General features: G+C 36.2%; 1 protein-coding gene across 1 annotated transcript; it reads right to left on the bottom strand.

Moving 5' to 3' along the window:
* Positions 1 to 1,712: 1,712 nt before the first annotated feature.
* On the bottom strand, positions 1,713 to 17,631 carry LOC135155544 (uncharacterized). Its single transcript, XM_064104977.1, has 8 exons — positions 17,396 to 17,631; positions 16,742 to 16,895; positions 10,368 to 10,897; positions 8,322 to 8,429; positions 7,797 to 7,926; positions 5,091 to 5,210; positions 4,455 to 4,607; positions 1,713 to 3,853 (listed from the first exon to the last, which is right to left on the bottom strand). Exons 1-8 carry the CDS (start codon positions 17,569 to 17,571, stop codon positions 3,761 to 3,763), a joined length of 1,464 nt encoding a protein of 487 aa, XP_063961047.1. The 5' UTR covers positions 17,572 to 17,631; the 3' UTR covers positions 1,713 to 3,760.
* Positions 17,632 to 20,556: the final 2,925 nt, after the last annotated feature.

Here is a 20,556-nt window from a genome sequence, read left to right as displayed (position 1 = left end):
TTTTATGGTCATCAATGATGAGTGCGCGCATTCGCGTGTGTTGCTGTGCGTTTGCGAGAGTGGGGGTGAGGGTGTGTTTATGTGAAGATTTTAGGCTGATATTCTGTCATAACCTTTTTTCCGTTCCATTAATGCATAGGATTAACTCTCCGCATCAGATTTTTTAAAATATCCCATTAGATCATTCGATTCAGAATCCTCACATTTCAAGTACAGTGTTAAAACTACGATGATTATTAATATTCACAATCGAATACAATCACTTTTCATATCTGGACATTTCTATGCATGGTTATAGTATTTGCACGAATTAATATAAATCCACCCCAAATTATTTTGAAGTTGTCATCTCATTGAAGCAAAAGGAATACCCCTTCTAAAACTATCTAGACCTTCTCACTACTCCAGAGTACTTGAAGATATTACTTCTTGATTAATGGAGGGTTCAGATTAGGTCTGATAAAGCTGATACTCTGTCAGATTTTGTATAATCATTGCAATAACTATAGCACGTCTCACGCAATGTGAGTATTTTCTGTGTATAAACAATGAACACCACTTGAAAATACTCTAGAAGCTTCAAAAGTTATTTATACATTGAACACACTGCAAAATAATGAACAATACGAAATTATTCGGTTCACTTTAGAGTACATTATACATATCATGATGTCTTAATCGATCAATATAATCATTTTATGCCAATGCACAATCACTACAAATTTATTTTGTTTTGATCAAGCCGAATATTCATCTTAGTATAAATGTCTTTTTAGATTCTGTCCTGTTGCATAAAACAAAATACAATTAAATTGATACAAATACGCTGCATTCGCACCATTTGCAACTGGTTACACTGTTTCAAGGCACGAATTCCTTCATATTCAACTCAAATGATATACGTATAAATGGACAAGGGAAACATACCATGTATACAGTGCATAATACGGCGAAAATAATGTAAATCTTTATTAACTCAAATGAATTCACATATAAGAGCAGTCATGAATAGGGGTGAATAGAGAATAAGCATGATTTAAAATGATGACATCAGCTAACTCTATATAAACTGTTTGATGTTCAAAATTTAAAATGTGTATCTTACATCGAACATATAATTATAATGGGATCATGTTGACGCCTCGTACGAAAACAATAAGGATAAAAACACTTTTTCTAGACTTCTTATTTTGTCATTCTTTTGCACGGGTATTCCAGTTTATGTGACCAGCCACCATAAACCAATCGTAATTCGCCAGAAAAGGTTCTTTGTTTTATTTATTTTTATTTATTTATTGATATATTCATATTCCACAATCATCAAAGTACATTTATAATAAATCATTTTAACACTGAAAAAATGCATAACACATGCAGGATTGAAACGTAGCAATGAATTGAAAAAAGTGGAGGGGCCTACTAAAAAGCAAAGCTTGTAAAATGTAGACCCCCTATCAAAATTTTATACAAGGGTAATATGATATAAGTAGAGTAAAATAATCAGCAAAATTCTATGAAATTATATATAAACACTGTAACACAAATGTATTTACACTATATACAAAATTGAATATTGACTTTAAAATATTGCCCCCCCCTGACGAGCTTGAAGACCTTTAGTGCCCCCCCCCCCCCCCCTGACGATCTGGAAGACCTTTTTTTTTTTTTTTTTTTTTTTTTTTTTTTTTTTTTTTTTTTTTTTTTTGGGCTTGTCAAATTTTTGGGCGGACGGTTTTGCCCCCCCTGTGAAAAATCCTAGGTACATGTACGCCACTGGAGCTACTGGTCTGACTTCTAACTCATCCCTCCTTTCGTAACCTCCACTGGCCTCCAATTGACAAGCGGATTCGCTTTAAGATCCTCCTCATCACTTACAAGTCTCTTTCTGGTTCAAGCCCTTCATATCTTTCTGAACTCATCAACACCTACACTCCTTCCCGTGCTCTCAGGTCACAGAATAAGCATCTCCTTCAGGTTCCTCGTTTTAAGACAGTACTACGGTCATATAGCTCCTTCACCTTCAATGCTGCGCAACCCGGGGGGGGGGGCACTCGACCAAAAAATTAGTGGGTATGTGCCGCGGGCGAGACAAAAAACGGGGGCCTTGGAACGGGCTTATTGTAAAAAGGAGGGTCCTCGAAACGGGCTTCGGAACGACAAATGTTTGTGAAAACGGGGGTCCTTGGAACGGGTCGCCTGCGTGTGATTGCGTATTCATCCCTATGGAACGGGCATACGTGCATGCAGCTATAGCCCGGCGCTACGGGCGCCGGGTGCGCTAGCGCAGATGCGATGGTCGGACAGCGCTGCGCGGCCGCTTTTCACCAAAACTGCGGCTCATTGTAGCAGATCAATACGGCCGGAACGGCGTAATGGAAAATATTTAATCAAATTAAACTACCAACCTTGCCGTCTTCCCTCCACCATCAGAACGTTCCGAAGACAACATTTCAAAAGGCGCCACACTATCACCTTAAGTAAACCGACTATGAACTGGAAAGCTGTTCGACTTAGCTATGTGAAAGACGAAATGTTAATGTAAGTATTACGGAAGTATGAAGAAGATAAAATGCTATGCTTTGGAGCGGCTTTCTTTGTTCTTTTTCTCAATAAGACAAAAACGGTATGCCTTGGAACGGAAATTTGAGTGTAAAAATGGGGGTCCCCTCCGCGGCACATACCCACTATGCATTATATACTGAGTGCCCCCCCCCCCCCCACCCGGGGCTGCAACCCTCTGGAACTCTCCCACTTGTCATCCGGACTGCACCCACCATCCATTAAGACTGCACTTAAAACATACTTGTTTAACAATTGATTAATTGTATATTTTTTGTTCAATGCCCATATAATTTGATATATTTAAATCATGTATATGTGAAGCGCATAGAGACCAAGGGCCCGAATTCACAAAGGTCGACTAAAGTTATACCGGGGTTAAATTTAGTCGGGGGTTAACTAATACCGGGGTATAAAGTTAGTCCACCGCGCTATTCACAAACGGTGGACTAACTAATCCATGGACTAACTTTAGCACCCGGTGCTAAATTTAACCCACGGCTGAGTTATACCCCGGTCATAACTTTAGTCGACCTTTGTGAATTCGGGCCCTTGTGTATTATGCGCTAAAGAAATGTAATTTTTATTTATTATTATTTAATTTCAAGTTGTAAAGTTTAATGAAAAACAACTTAAACAAGATACAACCGTTTCTTTGACACATGTTTTGAGGACAGCTTGGACGTTTCACTGAGATTGCACAGTGTGCACATTTCAAGTTTGATTGAACCCCGAACTTTTGTTGTTGTTATCTTCTCTTTTTTTGAAGTTCTCGATTAGTTTATCCAATTTAGTACTTGAATATCTGGGTTATCGTTGATCCAGTTTGACAAGTCATACATCTTTTTAAAGCTTGGATTTTTTTTCAAACTCAATAAATGTATCAATTCATTATGGGTGACTTATTGTTTGTTTTGGGGTAGCAGGTCACATATTATTTTTATCTAGCTTTTCATCCAATACTTTCATACTAATTCTGGTAAGGACCGCATGTCTCGACTATTAAACTTAAATTTACAGATGCAGAATCACATAATTTTACAGACCTAAAAGTCTAAGATATAAGCTAGCAAATACAATCATATAATTAACAATATTGCCCACTTCTTTCTGGTTGATCAAGAAATCGTGTTCGCAAACAAAATTTGTCTTCAAAGACCTGCGCCATTGTATATGGGATGTAGCCCATCGTGCTGTGTCTTCAGAGTACAGAATCTCGTAGATGAAGAATAAGGTCCATAGGAAGAAGTACAAGAGCAAGATCGGTCCCTGCATTACGAAGAAGATACTCAACCTAGGAACGTGAAATGTAATACAGAATGGTTTGGAATAGTGGCACAAAATACCATTGGAGTTTAGCGCACAAATAAAGACCCCAAAATCAAATCGATTCAAATATATGCTGGAATGTATCCCTGATAACTATCTATTTCCTTCCAGAAAACTACAATGAAATAAACAAACAAGTCAAATTAAATCGAAGTAAATAATTTCCCACTTGCCTAATTGATCTGAATGCCATATGGAATAATATAATCACTTAAATATTCAACATTATCCATTCTATGGAAGTTGCTTGAGACATGAACAGTGATTCCATGATTATTTGGAGTTTGTAATAAATAATAATATAATAATAATATTAATAAACCGGTGCTAATATAATAGCGCATAGTCAACTCAATCTACTCTATGCGCTTTACATACGCCGCATCTCTCCAACTTTACACTGCAACAAAAAATAGATCTATGTTTTATATGTCTATCAAACGTATCTTCAAACCCCAGAAGAATATACTAACGTGCCATGTCACAAAACGTTCTTACAGTCCTATTTTTACGGCGCTTTTAACTTTTCATGTTTTATTCCAAATTTAGATGGCTTCCATGTCTACCTGTTGTTTCGAACTATCGAGGGGTACTGGTTTTTGGTTGATCTCCACTAGACCCCAGTTGACCCTCTTAGTTGAGTCTTTTACCCCAACAGGACAGGAATACTGGAGTTGGTGGCTCTTGAACACCAATCCATCTTCATCTATGGCGGTTATCTATTTTAAAGTTTGAAGAAAGGAAACGAATTCTGTTTGTACGATGAAATCTTATGTCATATTCAAAACAAACGAAATTCGTATTAAGTTAGAAAAAGCTAGTGTTTCCACATGTCAAATATATTTTACACGTCACAATCAACTTGTGGTGCTACCTAATTCTATTTAAATCATTATTGAGGATACCAGATTTAAATTAACATTTAAAGTTAACTACTTGCACGTGTGATCAATTAAAAACAAGGTTTGTAACATGTGAAAGTAATTTTATCAGGTTACAGATATCGAAGACAGGGGGTATCATTAATTTCTTTTCGGGTGTGGTGGTATATGGCAATGCTGAATTCTGTCAAAAGAGAATGTGTTCTTTCCCCTCCACGGTTCATGAAAAAATGCACGTTAGCTATACACACGTGCTTAGGTCTATATACATCCAATATGTATCAATTTTTGACAATAATAAGTGTAAAGAATGGAATTCACCTCTACACCCTGTTTCTCGCAGTCTGAAAATGAAAGTCCAAGAAACTCAATTCCGCCAATGACTTTGAGAGTCACGTGACAAAAGCATCCATGGGGTACTCTGGAAATTTCAACTTCCACCTGAATTGGGAAAAAGAAATATCATTTAGGTGCAGGTCTCTAATCACCTTTCACACGGTAAAAATTGTAATTAGAATGATTCCAGTGAAAAATAAGGCTAATATTTTAACACGTGTGAAACCAAACTTGAATCACGAACGCTAATCACAATCACGAATTCAAATTCTACTCCGGAGGTGAATTCCAGTTAATTTTCATTCAAATTACGGTACAAATTTTACGTGTTAAAGGCTTGACCTCCAAAAGATCTTTTGGGGTGGAGCTTACGTGTCCTTTCAAGCTTTTCCGTAGACATGGTAGATATACAATTGTCATGCACTCGTCGTATCGATGCAGTGCTTTGATTGACAAGTCACCAAGGACGCATACCGCCTACGCCTGGGAATTCAAATTCAAATTACAGATTTCGAGTGAGCGTGCAAGGTCCGATGATTCTAAAGACGAATTGCAATCATCAACGGGCCTTTTCACACGTGAATCTTGAATCATCATTGTAATGATGATTGCTATTGTAATTGTGACTGTGATTAGCGTTCGTGATTCTAATCATGTTCGGGTCTGGTTTCACACGTGCTAAATATTCGTCATGAGCCTTATTTTTCACTGAAATCAAAATTCAAATTACAATTTTTTACCGTGTGAAAGGGCCCCAGGACCAAAATCCAGTTGAAACCAATTAGAGCAAAACCAATTGAAACCAGTTGGCCAACTGGTTTCAATAGGGAAATTGGAACAACTGGAACCAATTGAAACCAGTTGCCAACTGGTTCCAGTTAAAACCAATTGGGCAACTGGAACCAGTTGGCAATTGGTTTTCAATTGGTTCCAGTTGAAACTAATTAAGCAACCAGTTGGCAACTGGTTTCAATTGGTTCCAGCATAAAATAGGTCCATGGTTCCAGTTGTTCCAATTTCCCTATTAAAACCAGTTGAATCAAATTGGAGGTAACTGGTTTCAATTGGTTCCAGTTGAAACCAATTGGAGGCAACTGGTTTCAACTGGAACCAGTTGAAACTAATTGGTTTCCAACTGGATCCAATTGGAACTTCCAGTTAGAATGACTTAATTAGTTACAAATTAATTAGATTTTGCACTAACTATTGCTCATGCCAACAAAGAAGCAGTGCTATATGTCTATAATACCAATGTAAAGGGCATTGATAAATAGACTTTCATAATGTATATATATTTTCATGAAAGATCTTCAAATATATGTATTTGTATTTGATATAATTTGGTAACAGTTAGTGGTGTACTAATTATCTTATAATCTGTTTTAATTATAATCTATAACATTTATGAACATGGTTTTCACTGCTAAGCATTCTAAACACTTATCTGAAACAAGTATGGTACTTGAAATAGAAAAGAATTAAATAGATACATTTTAAATGATGATGAATCACATAAAACATTAATCTGTGCACACTGGCAGATAATATGCAAATTAACTGGTTTCAATTGGAACCAGTTGGGTAACTGGAAAATTTCCAATTGGAAACCAATTGGAAATCATTTCCAGTTACCCAACTGGATCCAGTTAGGATTTCCAGTTACCCAACTGGTTCCAGTTAGGATTTCCAGTTACCCAACTGGTTCCAGTTAGAAATCATTTCCTGTTGGAAGTCATTTCCAGTTACCCAACTGGTTCCTGTTAGAAATCATTTCCAGTTGGAAGTCATTTCCAGTTACCCAACTGGTTCCAGTTAGGATTTCCAGTTACCCAACTGGTTCCAGTTAGAAATCATTTCCAGTTGGAAGTCATTTCCAGTTACCCAACTGGTTCCAGTTAGAAATCATTTCCAGTTGGAAGTCATTTCCAGTTACCCAACTGGTTCCAGTTAGGATTTCCAGTTACCCAACTGGTTCCAGTTAGGATTTCCAGTTACCCAACTGGTTCCAGTTAGAAATCATTTCCAGTTGGAAGTCATTTCCAGTTACCCAACTGGTTCCAGTTAGAAATCATTTCCAGTTGGAAGTCATTTCCAGTTACCCAACTGGTTCCAGTTAGAAATCATTTCCAGTTGGAAGTCATTTCCAGTTACCCAACTGGTTCCAGTTAGGATTTCCAGTTACCAAACTGGTTCCAGTTAGAAATCATTTCCTGTTGGAAGTCATTTCCAGTTACCCAACTGGTTCCTGTTAGAAATCATTTCCAGTTGGAAGTCATTTCCAGTTACCCAACTGGTTCCAGTTAGGATTTCCAGTTACCCAACTGGTTCCAGTTAGAAATCATTTCCAGTTGGAAGTCATTTCAAGTTACCCAACTGGTTCCAGTTAGAAATCATTTCCAGTTGGAAGTCATTTCCAGTTACCCAACTGGTTCCAGTTAGGATTTCCAGTTGCCCAACGGGTTCCAGTTAGGATTTCCAGTTGCCCAACTGGTTTCAATTGGTTTCAACTGGAAATTGTTATTTTCCAGTTAAAACCAATTGAAACCAGTTGAAACTAATTGAAACCAATTGAAACCAGTTGGAAATCCAACTGGTTTCAATTGGATTTTGGTCCTGGGGCGGAACGTCCTGTCAAGTTGGTTAAAGAAAATCCAATGTTGCTAAACATGCTACAATTGAAAGTCTTCTCACCTCATCACTGTTAGTTGACTCAATGAGCTCGTAGAATCGGTCTTTGAATGGAAGAGCGTTGTTGTTTACCTTCGTTATTACATCACCAACATGAAGTTCGTTGTACAAGTTATCAGGGAGCCCTGCAATCCTGTATTCAAATTTATCAAAAGTAACTGCGTATCATAACGTTATATCTACATTATATATAGTCATTAGCAAAGAAAATCGTATCATTCCAAGAAAATAACAATCGGTGAAGAGGGTGAATTGCAGAGACAATGATAACCAAAACGAAATGAACTATAAGTTTAAAAAATTCATCCGTCATCTACGAAAAAAAAAAAAAACTTTTTTTCAATTGATTAAAATTACTACGCTCAACCCATTTTATCTAGATTTCCTAGTGCATAGGAAAGGTTACAATTCTCTCAAATGAAAAATTACATCGTAAAGTAAAGTTAAAAAGGAAAAAGAAAAGTAGTTTTAGATGTACAAAAAAGCTTTATGCGATTGCCGCTATATTCATACTTCCGTAATACTTACATTAACATTTCGTCTTTCACATAGCTAAGTCGAACAGCTTTCCAGTTCATAGTCGGTTTACTTAAGGTGATAGTGTGGCGCCTTTTGAAATGTTGTCTTCGGAACGTTCTGATGGTGGAGGGAAGACGGCAAGGTTGGTAGTTTAATTTGATTAAATTTAATTTCATTCTAAGTTCTTATCATTCGATATTTTGTTTTAAGTGTTATTGAAAATATGAGGTTTATATTAAACGTCATTCTTATATTTTCAATAACAACTTGAAAATATATTTTGATTGATTGAAAAATATTTATTCAGGAAAAACACAAGATCAGTATAAAAACACTGTTTTACATCAAGGTCCTGAATATGTGGAATGATAACTTAGAATGAAATTAACCTTTAGATAAAATCTTAAATTAATCTTATTTAGGATTGTATTTAAAGGTTACCTTAATTAATAAACTAGAAAAAGAATCGAATAAGAATGTGTTCAGAACAATATTTGTTACCTGAATACAAAATCATGGGAGCTCAATTTTTGCGAATTTTAACCATATCTAGGCCGGGGGGACCTCGGAGGCCCCCCCCCCCCCTCAACGATTCGCGCAATATTTTCGCCGCGTGAAATTTTTTGACTGCGTCGCTCGCCGACTTTTTATTTTTAAGTTTTTGCGCATCTTTTGAGACCAAATTTGCGACGCCCGGGTACACTGTTTTGAAATTATGCAACATTTTGTAAGTGCATGACAGACCAAAAATTGCTCAAACAAGTGATTTCGTGTACAAAGTCAATGCAAACTGTGTTTTCAACCAATAATGATAAATGTATGATAATTTTTTGTTTTGCTGGTCTAAATAGATTTATGCTTTACTTTATGCTTTTTATGATCTCAAAAGAGTTCCCGACAAAGCAATGAAAAAACAATGAAAACAAAAGGTCCCCAAAACAGATAAATACATAAGAAATTGCAAATACAATGTAATATATAGAGGAATAGGTATGATTTTGCATACTAATTATGCATAAATTAGCATAATCAGTTTACACCAATTTGCATGAAATAAATTAATGTAGGCCTAAAATTTTGTAGATTATGTTCCAGACAGCCTGCTTGCCAATTTTTGGCCTACTGTTGCAGTATATAACCTAATACGAAAACAAAATGAAAAGTATAATAGAGTCGGCGAAACATTGCACACTACCTCACTTTTGACAATCTACAGTTTATACATAAAGATGTTCTGTTTCCGTAAGATTCGATGTTCTTGTAAAAACAGATTAAGACTAAGAGTCGTGTTGTAATTACGAGATTTCTCTTTCAAAAATACACGACGTCTTCGGGAACACAAAATATGTATTGTCAAGTGCCTTTCATTTCAAATCAGTCTTTGTCGAGAGTTTGTGAATCAGAGCATCAGTTTTGTCCGTGATTCTGGACAAATGGCAGTTAATTTTTTTCCTTAGTTCCGAAACTTAAGACAAAACTGCTGTTCTGGTTCACCACCTTTGACAAAGACCGTCATTTGACTGGTATATTCAATGCATTAGCTGTGGGGGTGTTATTCCCGTCCGCGTTGCCATGGTTGCTGTTGCGAAAACTTCCTGAATCATTATTTTGGAGTGCATGCCAAAGGTCCACCTCAGCATGGCAATCTATAACCAAATTATACATTTACAAAGTGAAGACGAGCAGTATGCGAGAAAGTTACAATACATCGAGTAAACGAAAAAACATATCAAGAGATATGGACTTGTTTAGTGCCTGGGGTGGTTTATGCCGGCCCGGTGACAGTGTTTTTGAGTGTGTGGAGGTGTATGGTTGGGTGCGGTTGTGTGCCAAATATGAGTGTACGTTGGGTGTGCAAGTGTGTGGGGGTATGTGCCTGTGTGCTTATGTATGTGGGGGTATGTGCCTGTGTGCTTATGTATGTGGGGGTATGTGCCTGTGTGCTTATGTATGTGGGTGAGGGTGTGCGTGTGATCGGGAGTGTATGGAAAGCGAATTGTAAAACACTATATATTCATCATTCGAATAAAAAGATGGAAAAAGTACAACACTTACTCGACGAACTCAAGATTCGATGGACTCCCACACAATGGAGATTCTTCCTTCGATCTCAATGCGCCTAGATATTCAGGTGTGTCGCTTCCATAGGCTATGTTGGCTTCAGGCTCTCTAATTGGCCTCAGGGTCTCTACCCTGTCCACCGAACTGCCCTCGGAAATTATATCGAAGTTGCATTCATTTTTATCCTCCGGGATGTTGTCTGGAAACAGAATACTCTGTTCACTCCTTGGTCTTAGGCGGCAGCCGCATCCCAATACTCGTCCACCAGGCCTATTCTTGGCTCTGCAATCTTTGGGCGGTACAGGGGGTAGAGATCGCGAGGGAAATGAGTAAGGTATGCTCTCATAGACTGATCCGTATTCTTCACCGTAGACGCTTTCCTTCTCCATTTCATTATCTAAGAGCTCCTTACTCTTAACATATGTGTAGTCAGGTTCGACGCTCTCATTTTGTTCTATAGGTCTTGGAAAGTACATCTCCTTCTCAAGAAGATTTGTGTTACTTCTTGCGCGCTTGGGGACGCCCTGGAAAAGAATCAATATCTTTATTTTCTAATATGTACAAGTGGTTTTTTTATCGCACGAAACTACAATTTCCCCTCAAACCAAACGTAATAATAATGCTAATAATAATGATAATGATAATAATAATAATGGTGATAATAATGATAGTAATAATAATAATTACATCATATTTACACATTATTATCTTTTCGGCCTTGAATACATACAAATCGTACAATGTAAATACAAAAATATAATTCGAATAATTAGATATAAATAAGTAAAATGATAGAAAAAAAAGAAGAGGGTAAAAATGGATATCCATAGGCCAGGGCCTGTTAAAGTAAAATGCAATACTATTGCCAAGAGGCATGCTAGCCCTCACAGAAAATCTTTGAGAAAACATTTATCGGTATTTCGATCAATTTAATTTCAAAGTCAGTTTCAAAACACAGGGCAAGTCTTTACAGCCAGGAATGCATTATAATGAAAAGTAATTTGTTTTATATAAAAATAAAAAGGAAAGGAGGGAAAAAGAAACAAGAAAGAACTTGCAGACCCACGTAATGCAGACCTGATGGAATACAATTAATTGATATAATGTAGCATAAAGAAATACATGATGGAGCCCGATAAGTAACAATAAGCTTGGCAGGTGTCGCGAGCCTAATTACAACAGGAAGGCGAAATGCATTCATTCGACCTAACCCATTCCAATTATAGTTCATAGGCGGATCCGGGGGGGGCCGAGGGGCCCCCCCCCCCCTATTGGCAGAGCAAAAAAAAGAAAAAAGGGGAAGAAAAAAAAAAGAAAAAAGGAGGGAAAGAGGAGAAAGAAGAGGAGGAATACGAGTGAATAAAATAAGAAGACTTGTAAAATAAAAAGAATCTTTCATGTCAATATATAAAATTTTCGCTCGCGCTTCGCGCTCGCATTGCCTGTTAGGTGATTTTCATATCTTGCTCAATATGGAGTTTAAATATCAAGTCAAGTCAATATACAACACATATTTCACCTCGGAAACCGAACTTTCATTATTTTATGTGATTTACAATTGATTCTTAAAAAGTGCTCTGTAAAAATGTCAGTTTTATAGTCTGAATATTAACATTTTTTGCTCGCGCTGCGCGCTCGCAAATTTTGATTTATCAGGTACCTATTATTTTCGTGTATTCCTTAAAGTTTTCAAAATATCCCTTTTCAGGACTGATTTTCAAAACGTATCAGCTAGCGCTGCACGCTCGCATTTTGATTGGCGAGTTATGTATGTCTCTTAAGTCCCCTTTTCATGATAGTTTATTTTTTTTATTTTCTTTCAATCTTTATTAATCAAAATATAAATTACATTACATAGTTTATAAAAAAATTTGGCTCACAATTTGTGCTCGCATTAATGGTTCAAATATATTAACTGATGCATCCTATTTATAATTACAAAAAATGTCCAGTTTTCAGGCCATAATTTCATCAGATTTCGCGCCCTCATTAGGCATTAATGAATAAGATATTAATTTAATAATTTAATTGTCATTTTTGTTTCATCTCGCGCTTAGCAAGAGGAATAGGAAGTGCTTGAAATATAGAGCTGAAATTTACTCTTTTTTTCAGATCGGAATATCGAATAGTTTAAGCTCGCGCTTCGCGCTCGCTTTAATTTTCATGATAAAAGATTATTTATTATGGCTGGATTCTAGGTCTAAATATGAAACACGCGCGCAGGTTTATTCAGATACTCAACTTTCTCTCTATGTAAATCATTATCCAGTTTCAGATCACAAAATATCAAAAATTTTCTGCTCGCACTTTGTGCTCGCATCATTCATGTAGGAAGATCCCCTATTAGTCATAGAGTGTCCCGTTTTTAGGTGTAAATCTCGATTTTTTTTCCGCTCGCGCTTCGCGCTCGCATCAATTGTTTAGTTATATAGCTATCCTGTTCACGATTACAAAAAATTGATTAAAATGTTCCATTCTTTATGTAGAAATGTCAAAATTTTGCAGCTCGCGCTTCGCGCTCGCATTATTTGATTGTTAGAATATGTAACGTCTTCATGGCTAAGTGCAAGCAGTCCTTAACAGGTACCTTTTCGATCAGTTCAAAACGTATATAAAAATTTTCTGCTCGCGCTTTGCGCTCGCATTATTAATGTAAGGAAGATCCCCAATTACTCATCCTTTTCATGGTTTACATAACATGTATAGAGTGCCTCGTTCAGTAGGTCTAAATCTCGAAATTTTCCGCTCGCGCTTAGCGCTCGCATGTTCAGTTTTATACCTATTCTGCTTAAGTTATAAAAAAAAGTACTTAGAATTCCCATTCTTTAGGTAAAAATGCCAAAAAAAATCCGCGCTCGCATTATTTGATTAAAAAAAAAAAAAAATATGTAACGTCTTCATGGCTAACTGCAAGCAGTCTTTAACAGGTACCTTTTTCATCAGTTCATTTTTGCTCGCGCATCGTGTTCGTTGTAATTATTTAGTTGCATACACATCTTTTTCAGGATAACAAACATTGCACAGAATGTTCACATTTTAGGAAAAAATACATAAGATTTCCACACAAAAAATTGCTCGCGCTTCGCACTCGCATTATATATATAAGGATATATGATATTATATATATCTATGTTGATTTATAAGAATAAAGCTAAGAAGTGACTAATAGGACTACCCCTTCAAAGAAACCAAAAATCATCTTCGAGCGGCTGATCGGGGAAATATGGCTGAAAAAAAATCCCGGGCGAGGGCTGGATCCGCCCCTGTAGTTGATTGACAAAAGTGTGTGAATATGATTGGTCATCAATCACTGATTATAGGGAAGTCAATAACAGAACTTCCATTGCCTAAACCGGGATGAAATATCGATGACTTTTGAACTATTTTTGACTGGCAGAATAATTAGGGCTACATTACTGTTTCAGGTGATGAATTTGATCCCGTCAGGAGATGTCTTCATAAATGCCGATCTATTTTTAAAACGAGCTGGTCGAAGTACCATTTTCCGGTCAGATATGGAATGTCAAACATGTAACCTATCCACTGGTGGTAAACATTCGACCCTCTAACCCCATCTTTATTTTTTATGATTTTGTTAACAGTGCCATTTTAACACACGAGTCTCTGGGAAATATTTTACGCTCGTGGTACCGGGAGGAATTTAAGGGCATGACTCCACAATCCTCTGTACTCACCAGGATCCAGCACCCACTAATTTACATTTGGAATTATTACAAAGACGTGCTACACCTACATACAAAAAAACTCTCTCTCTCCTGGGGGGGGGGGGGAGGCAGTCAAATGTACTGCTGTACACACGCGTGACCAAATTATTTCAAAACACCCCCTAACGAGTTTTTTTCTCTGTGTGCAAAATCAACCCCTAAACAAGTTTTTCGCGGGCTTTATTAACACAATTTGGCCCCCAAACAAGTTGTCGCCAAAATATGAACTCTGGGAAAAAAACTTGGGGGAAAAACATAGTTCGGTTTTAGACCCGGTCATTCGACCTCTGCAGCACTGGGGTCGCTTACAGACCAATGGTTACGCTTCATTGACATTGGGGAAACAATAGGTGCGATTTAATTTGATCTAAAACGTGCGTTGGACACTGTCGACACTCAGGTAATGTTAGTCAAATTACGTCGTATTGGATGTTCAGACAAAGTTATTACGTGGTTTAATTCTTATCTCAATGATAGAACACAAAGAGTAGTTGTACGAGGCACTCTCTCAGATGAGCAATCTGTTTCGCTAGGAGTACCACAAGGGTCAGTCCTTGGGCCGCTCCTTTTCTTAATATACATCGACGATTTGGTTCATACCCTGAAATATTGTAGTATTACCATGTACGCAGACGACACCACATTATATGTTCACAGTACGTCTGCACAAGATATTCAATATAAGCTTCAAGATGATATGAGTTCCTTAAAAGAATGGTTAAACGTAAATAAACTAAAACTTAACACGGATAAAACAACGTTTATGTTAATAGGGACACCCCGAAAGCTATCTAATATTGCTATGGAAAATGTAATTACCAAATTTAATGGAGATGTTATAGAACGGTGTACAACGATAAAATGTCTTGGAGTCATAATTGATCAACACCTATCTTGGTCATACCAAGTTGATAATGTATGTAAAAAGGTGTATGCCAGCCTAAGTATGCTAAGAAGGGTTAGGCCTTATGTTGACCAAAATACCCTCAACACTCTATACCTATGTTTAGTCCAATCACACCTTGATTATTGCTGTGAAATCTGGGGGTTGCGTTTCAATATGCACACAGATCGTATAATCAAACTTAAAAAAAGAGCGGCTAGATTAATCCTAAAATGTAATTTTTATACCCCCTCAAAAGAAATGTTTCGTGAACTCCAATGGCTCCCCTTCAACGATCGCGTTACCTATTTCAAGTGTATTTTTATGTATAGATGTATCAATGGTCTGTCATCGGAATTCTATCGTAATGTGTTTACTTTTGCAAGTGATTCTCATTGTTTTAACACTAGATATGCAGCAAAAGATAATTTGATCACCCCAAAAACTCATACCGAAATGTTTAAACACTCTTTATCTTACTCAGCGATTTTACTTTGGAACAACTTGCCATTTAATTTGAAACAGTCAAAATCTCTTTCAATCTTTAAACAGAAACTGAAAGTGCATCTTTTTAAATTTTAAATTTTATTATTGCCTTTTAATTTGAAATCAACTTTTCTATGTCTATCTAATTTATTTTATCTATATGTATTGCTTTGTATGTAATTTGTTAATTAGTATCATGTTTTTAAAGATGCCGTATGCTTGCTACTCTGTTTTCTGTTATGATATGAGTTAAGTTATTTAGAATATTTCTGTGTATATTTCATATGTATTTAAATGTTTTTATACTTGTTTTTATCATGTATTCCAGGGCCCCACGGGAGACCAGTTTATTGCTGAGTGGGCTACCCTGGTTAAATATATTGAAATAAATAAATTAATAATAAATAAATAAATAAATAAATACCCTTAACACGTTTGGCTAGTCTAAAAAAAAAAAGCTTTGGGAAAAAAATATCCTGAATACGTTTGACCCCGCGATTGGCCATTGACCAGTCTTTCAAAACCACCCTTTTTCTTGAAAACCGTTGTTTTTAATACCCTTAACGAGTCCACGCGCGGACCGCGTCCAAAACTGAAAAACACCCCTTTAAACGGGGGGGTCACGCGTGTGTACAGCAATATATTTGACTGCCCCCCCCCCCCCCTCCCGGGCTCTCTCTGTGATGAAGGGAAACAAGAAGACAAAACTTTCTAAGAAAAAATGGCAATGAAAATTACGAAACTATATACTTTTATGTGTCCCCATCAATATGGATGAAAGAAAATTTTCAACTCAAACATTTACACTGTTCTACCTCGGTCATTACATCTCCTACAACAATTTACTATCATGACTATGAAGCACAGTATTGAATTAATAAGATTGTGAAATTCAATTATTTAATAAATGCATACTTTAAAAATGAATTAAAATTCAGACAAACAGAAGGCACATACATACGGTCTTCCAATTTACAGTAGCAATCAACTGAGTCATTTAAACAAATAAAGGTCAACAAAATTACAGGAAGATAATCTTAAAACTTCCATATACGTGCATATTTATCTGCAAGGTAGTTTTAATGCAAAATAAAGAATAGCCTATTACATTTTGTTGGACGAACATTTTGAATACAAGATGAGGTAAATATGCATGCATGTTGTAATTATTAAAGTTAAATAAGCTATTAAAAAAATTACATAATTCAGGGAAAGAGGGGAGAGATGCATGAAAAATATGATTGTTGAAATTATTTTGATACAAGTAATATTACCTTTGACAATCCATAATAACGATCATAATCATTAGAATGCATTCGGTTTGGTGGATGATATATCATTCCTGCTCTGCCTGCTCCAAAATGAGTAGGTGACATATGGGCCGTGAGATGGTGGGAGAGATGACGAAATAAAGCTTCACGTTCTTGCCTGGGAAGGACATTAATATTCATATTTACATTTCACTAATCTCTCAAAATATAGGTATTTAACCCAGTACAACACAAGTTGAAAGTAATGCATACACATAGCAACCGAAGGGATAATAATTCTGAGTCCAACAATACCTGGAAGAACTCTGGGTCAAAATAAAATGTTTGTACATTCAGAGTAGGAAATAGTTTAAATTATCCATAAATTTTATAGGAACATCGAAGATTTGGGGGACGTTACCGACTGTTGACACCCGTCATTTGAGGCTATAGTAATGAGGGCAATATTCTACAACCGCCTCCCACTTATGAAGTCAGCGTTCGTTGACACAGGCATGTAAAGTGGCGTTTTTATGGATGCCCACAGTATCTAGATTAGAAAAAGAGGTGGTAAATTCAGAATGACGCAGGTCGGGTCTATACATATAAAATAATTACGCATTAATTTTTGTGAAATTCTGAATAATAATGATAATAAAATCAATGTCAGCAACCTACTCGCTGTGCCCTGTCAGGTAAATGACATCATCTGGAGTTTGAAGGCAGATCGATAGCTCTCTACCAGACAAGATAGGCAAAGCAGCCTCGGGTAGATTAAAATCACGAGTGAATGCAATTATCTTCATTTCTCGGGCGCATTTGGAGCCAACCGCATTAGTCTTGTATCCCTTCATCCAGATTGACAGATTCTCTTTCGGAATCAATTGCAAAAAGAGCGGCAAAAGGCTGTACTTTTTCTTCTGTCGACAAAATGAGAATTAGCACGAACAGTGAGTCTACATTCGAAATTGTGATTACAACGTCAAATACATGTTCATATTGTGGTTGATAAACTTCTTAAGTTAAAACATGAACGGAATTAGCCTTACCCAAGATACTTGTCAATTACATCACGGGTAATAACTCCATCCCTTATTGACGAGATAGCAAGATACATTATTTTGCCAAGTCGACTCAATGCTTTATTTTGTTTACATGGTGAACTATGTTATCTTGACTTATAAAAAAAGGTGTTTATCGACAAAATAATGTCAAGATACGTTGTCTTGAGAAGTCGACTTATTATGTTTCAAGGACGAAATAATAGTGGACGATAGCGTAACTCGTCATGTCGACAATTTATTGTTTTAATATATAAATCGAATTGGCAAAATTAAAGATTTCCCCATCTCGTAGATATAGATGATACCTTAAAGATTCCGTCCATTAATATAGTCATAAACTCAGAATACCAATACTTTGAGACCGGATGACTGGTTTTAAGCAGAAATTAACGGACAATCTAATGGTGAGCGATTAAGCACAATCGATTTTAAGGTATCTACCAGTCACCGTGTTTTAACGTGGTGTTAAATATCAGCGGTAACTGGCCCGTCACTACGGAATATTTGAAGTGCCATCGACTTGTCGAGAGATTTAATTTTAACATATTATTATGGTAAGATTACCACCATGACATACAACGTATATGTTGACTTAGCTAAATAATGTATCTCGCCATTTCTACGTTGCGATGGGGCACGTAAAAAGCTTCTGTAGATCGCAGAAAAGTACGTTTAGCAACGAGATGGTCGCCGATGGGTCACCTCTTTCCCTTTTTTACTCTCTTTTGTTTTCTTTAGTTTACTCTTTTATTTTTCGCTGCAGGTATTTAGTGCTTTATTCCTACGGCGGTGCATTGACCAACAGAGCCTTTGGTACATGTACAGCATTGTCATCTCTTTTGACGATCCTGAAACCTTCTCCTCCGCATCCACTTGACTGCACACACACACGCACATGCACGCACTCCCAACTCACATCCCTTAACATGGACAACAACACAGACATGATATAGATCAACTCAACAATGGCAGTAAATATTATACAGTGGCAGAATTTAATGATTCGTTTTCAAAATCAAACAGCTTTAGCCTTTTACATATTTACTCTAGAAGCCTCAACAAAAATGTTGACAACCAATTTTCAATTTTCAGTTATTGGTGTAAGCGAAACCTGGCTTAATGAAAATTCTCCTCCATTATTTAATTTACCAAAATATTATTTGATTAGCGCTGACCGTGTAGGACGGAGAGGGGGTGGTGTTGCTTTTTACGTTTCCGACAATTTAAAATTCCGAATTCGAAATGAAATAAGATTTGAATCATTTAAACAGGATCTTATTGAAGAAAGTTGGAATGATGTTTACAGTGAAAATAACGTGCATATTGTTTATGAGAAATTTAACCTTAAATTACAGCATTTTTACGATAAAAATGTCCCATTTGTAAGAAAGCGCCAAAATTCCAGAGAGGCTCAAAACCCGTGGATCACTAAAGGGATTCTAAAATCAATTCATACTAGAAACAGTCTTTACAAACTACATTTAAAGAAACCTACAACTACAAACACACAAAAATATAAGAAATATCGTAACAAACTTACAAACCTGATACGAATATCTCGAAAGATGTATTATTCAGACAAATTATCTAAAGTTAGTGCTTATTCTAAGGCCACGTGGCGGGTTATAAATGATATTATTGGGAAAAAATACTCCATTACCTGAACATGCTGAAGATGAATTAACTTTACACGGTGATAAAATCCCAGATCAATCCATTTATGCTTCGTCCTTTAACTCTTTTTAGTAACATCGGCCCCCAACTAGCAAATCAAATAGGTAATTGCAACAACGCCCATTTTACTGATTTCATTTCAACGCCATTCGAACATTCTCTTTTTCTCAATCCCACCAACTCTACTGAAATAATCAATATCACAAAATCTTTAAACTCTAGTAAGTCACAAGGACATGATAGGATAAGTTCATCCATGCTTAAAGAAATTATTCATGATGCTATTGTTGATCCATTAAGTTATATTGTTAATTAATCTATTTCATCAGGTATTTGTCCGAATTTACTCAAAATTGCAAAAGTTACCCCCAATCTACAAAAAAGATGACCCCCATGAAATAAGTAATTACCGCCCAATTTCTATTCTTTGTAGCATATCAAAAATCTTAGATAAAATAATATACACAAGATTATAAAATTTTGTAAACTTGCATAATTTATTAAACCCAAATCAATACGGTTTTAGAAAAAATCACTCGACAGACTTAGCACTAGTAAATATTTATGACAAAATCACAAAAGCGATTGCTAACAAAGAACATGTTATTGCAATATTTTTGGATTTAAGCAAAGCTTTCGATACACCTAATCACAAAATATTACTTCATAAACTACATCTATACGGAATACGGGGCAACGCACATCGATGGATAGAAGATTAATTATCAAATAGACAACAATATGTTACATTTAATGGAATAGATTCAGCCTTAAAAACTGTAGAATGTGGTGTGCCGCAGGGGTCAATTTTGGGGCCGCTCCTTTTCCTATTATACGTCAATGATATATCGAAAACTTCCCCCTTATTATCTTTTATCCTATTTGCAGATGATACAAATATTTTTTATTCTCAACCAAAACTTGAAATTGTAGTATCTACTTTAAATGATGAATTGTGTAAAGTGTCTACTTGGTTCAAATGCGACAAATTTGTCTTTAAACATAAACAAAACACATTTTATGCACTTTAAACATTATAATACCCGTGAAGTTAACGAAGAAATAACGATAAATATTGACAGCGTAACCTTACAACAAAAA

The sequence above is a fragment of the Lytechinus pictus genome, chromosome 1 (assembly GCF_037042905.1).
Source record: "Lytechinus pictus isolate F3 Inbred chromosome 1, Lp3.0, whole genome shotgun sequence".
Lineage (NCBI taxonomy): Eukaryota > Metazoa > Echinodermata > Echinoidea > Temnopleuroida > Toxopneustidae > Lytechinus > Lytechinus pictus.
Note: the sequence above shows the minus strand (reverse complement) of the source record. Positions and strands in the feature narration are given on the sequence as shown.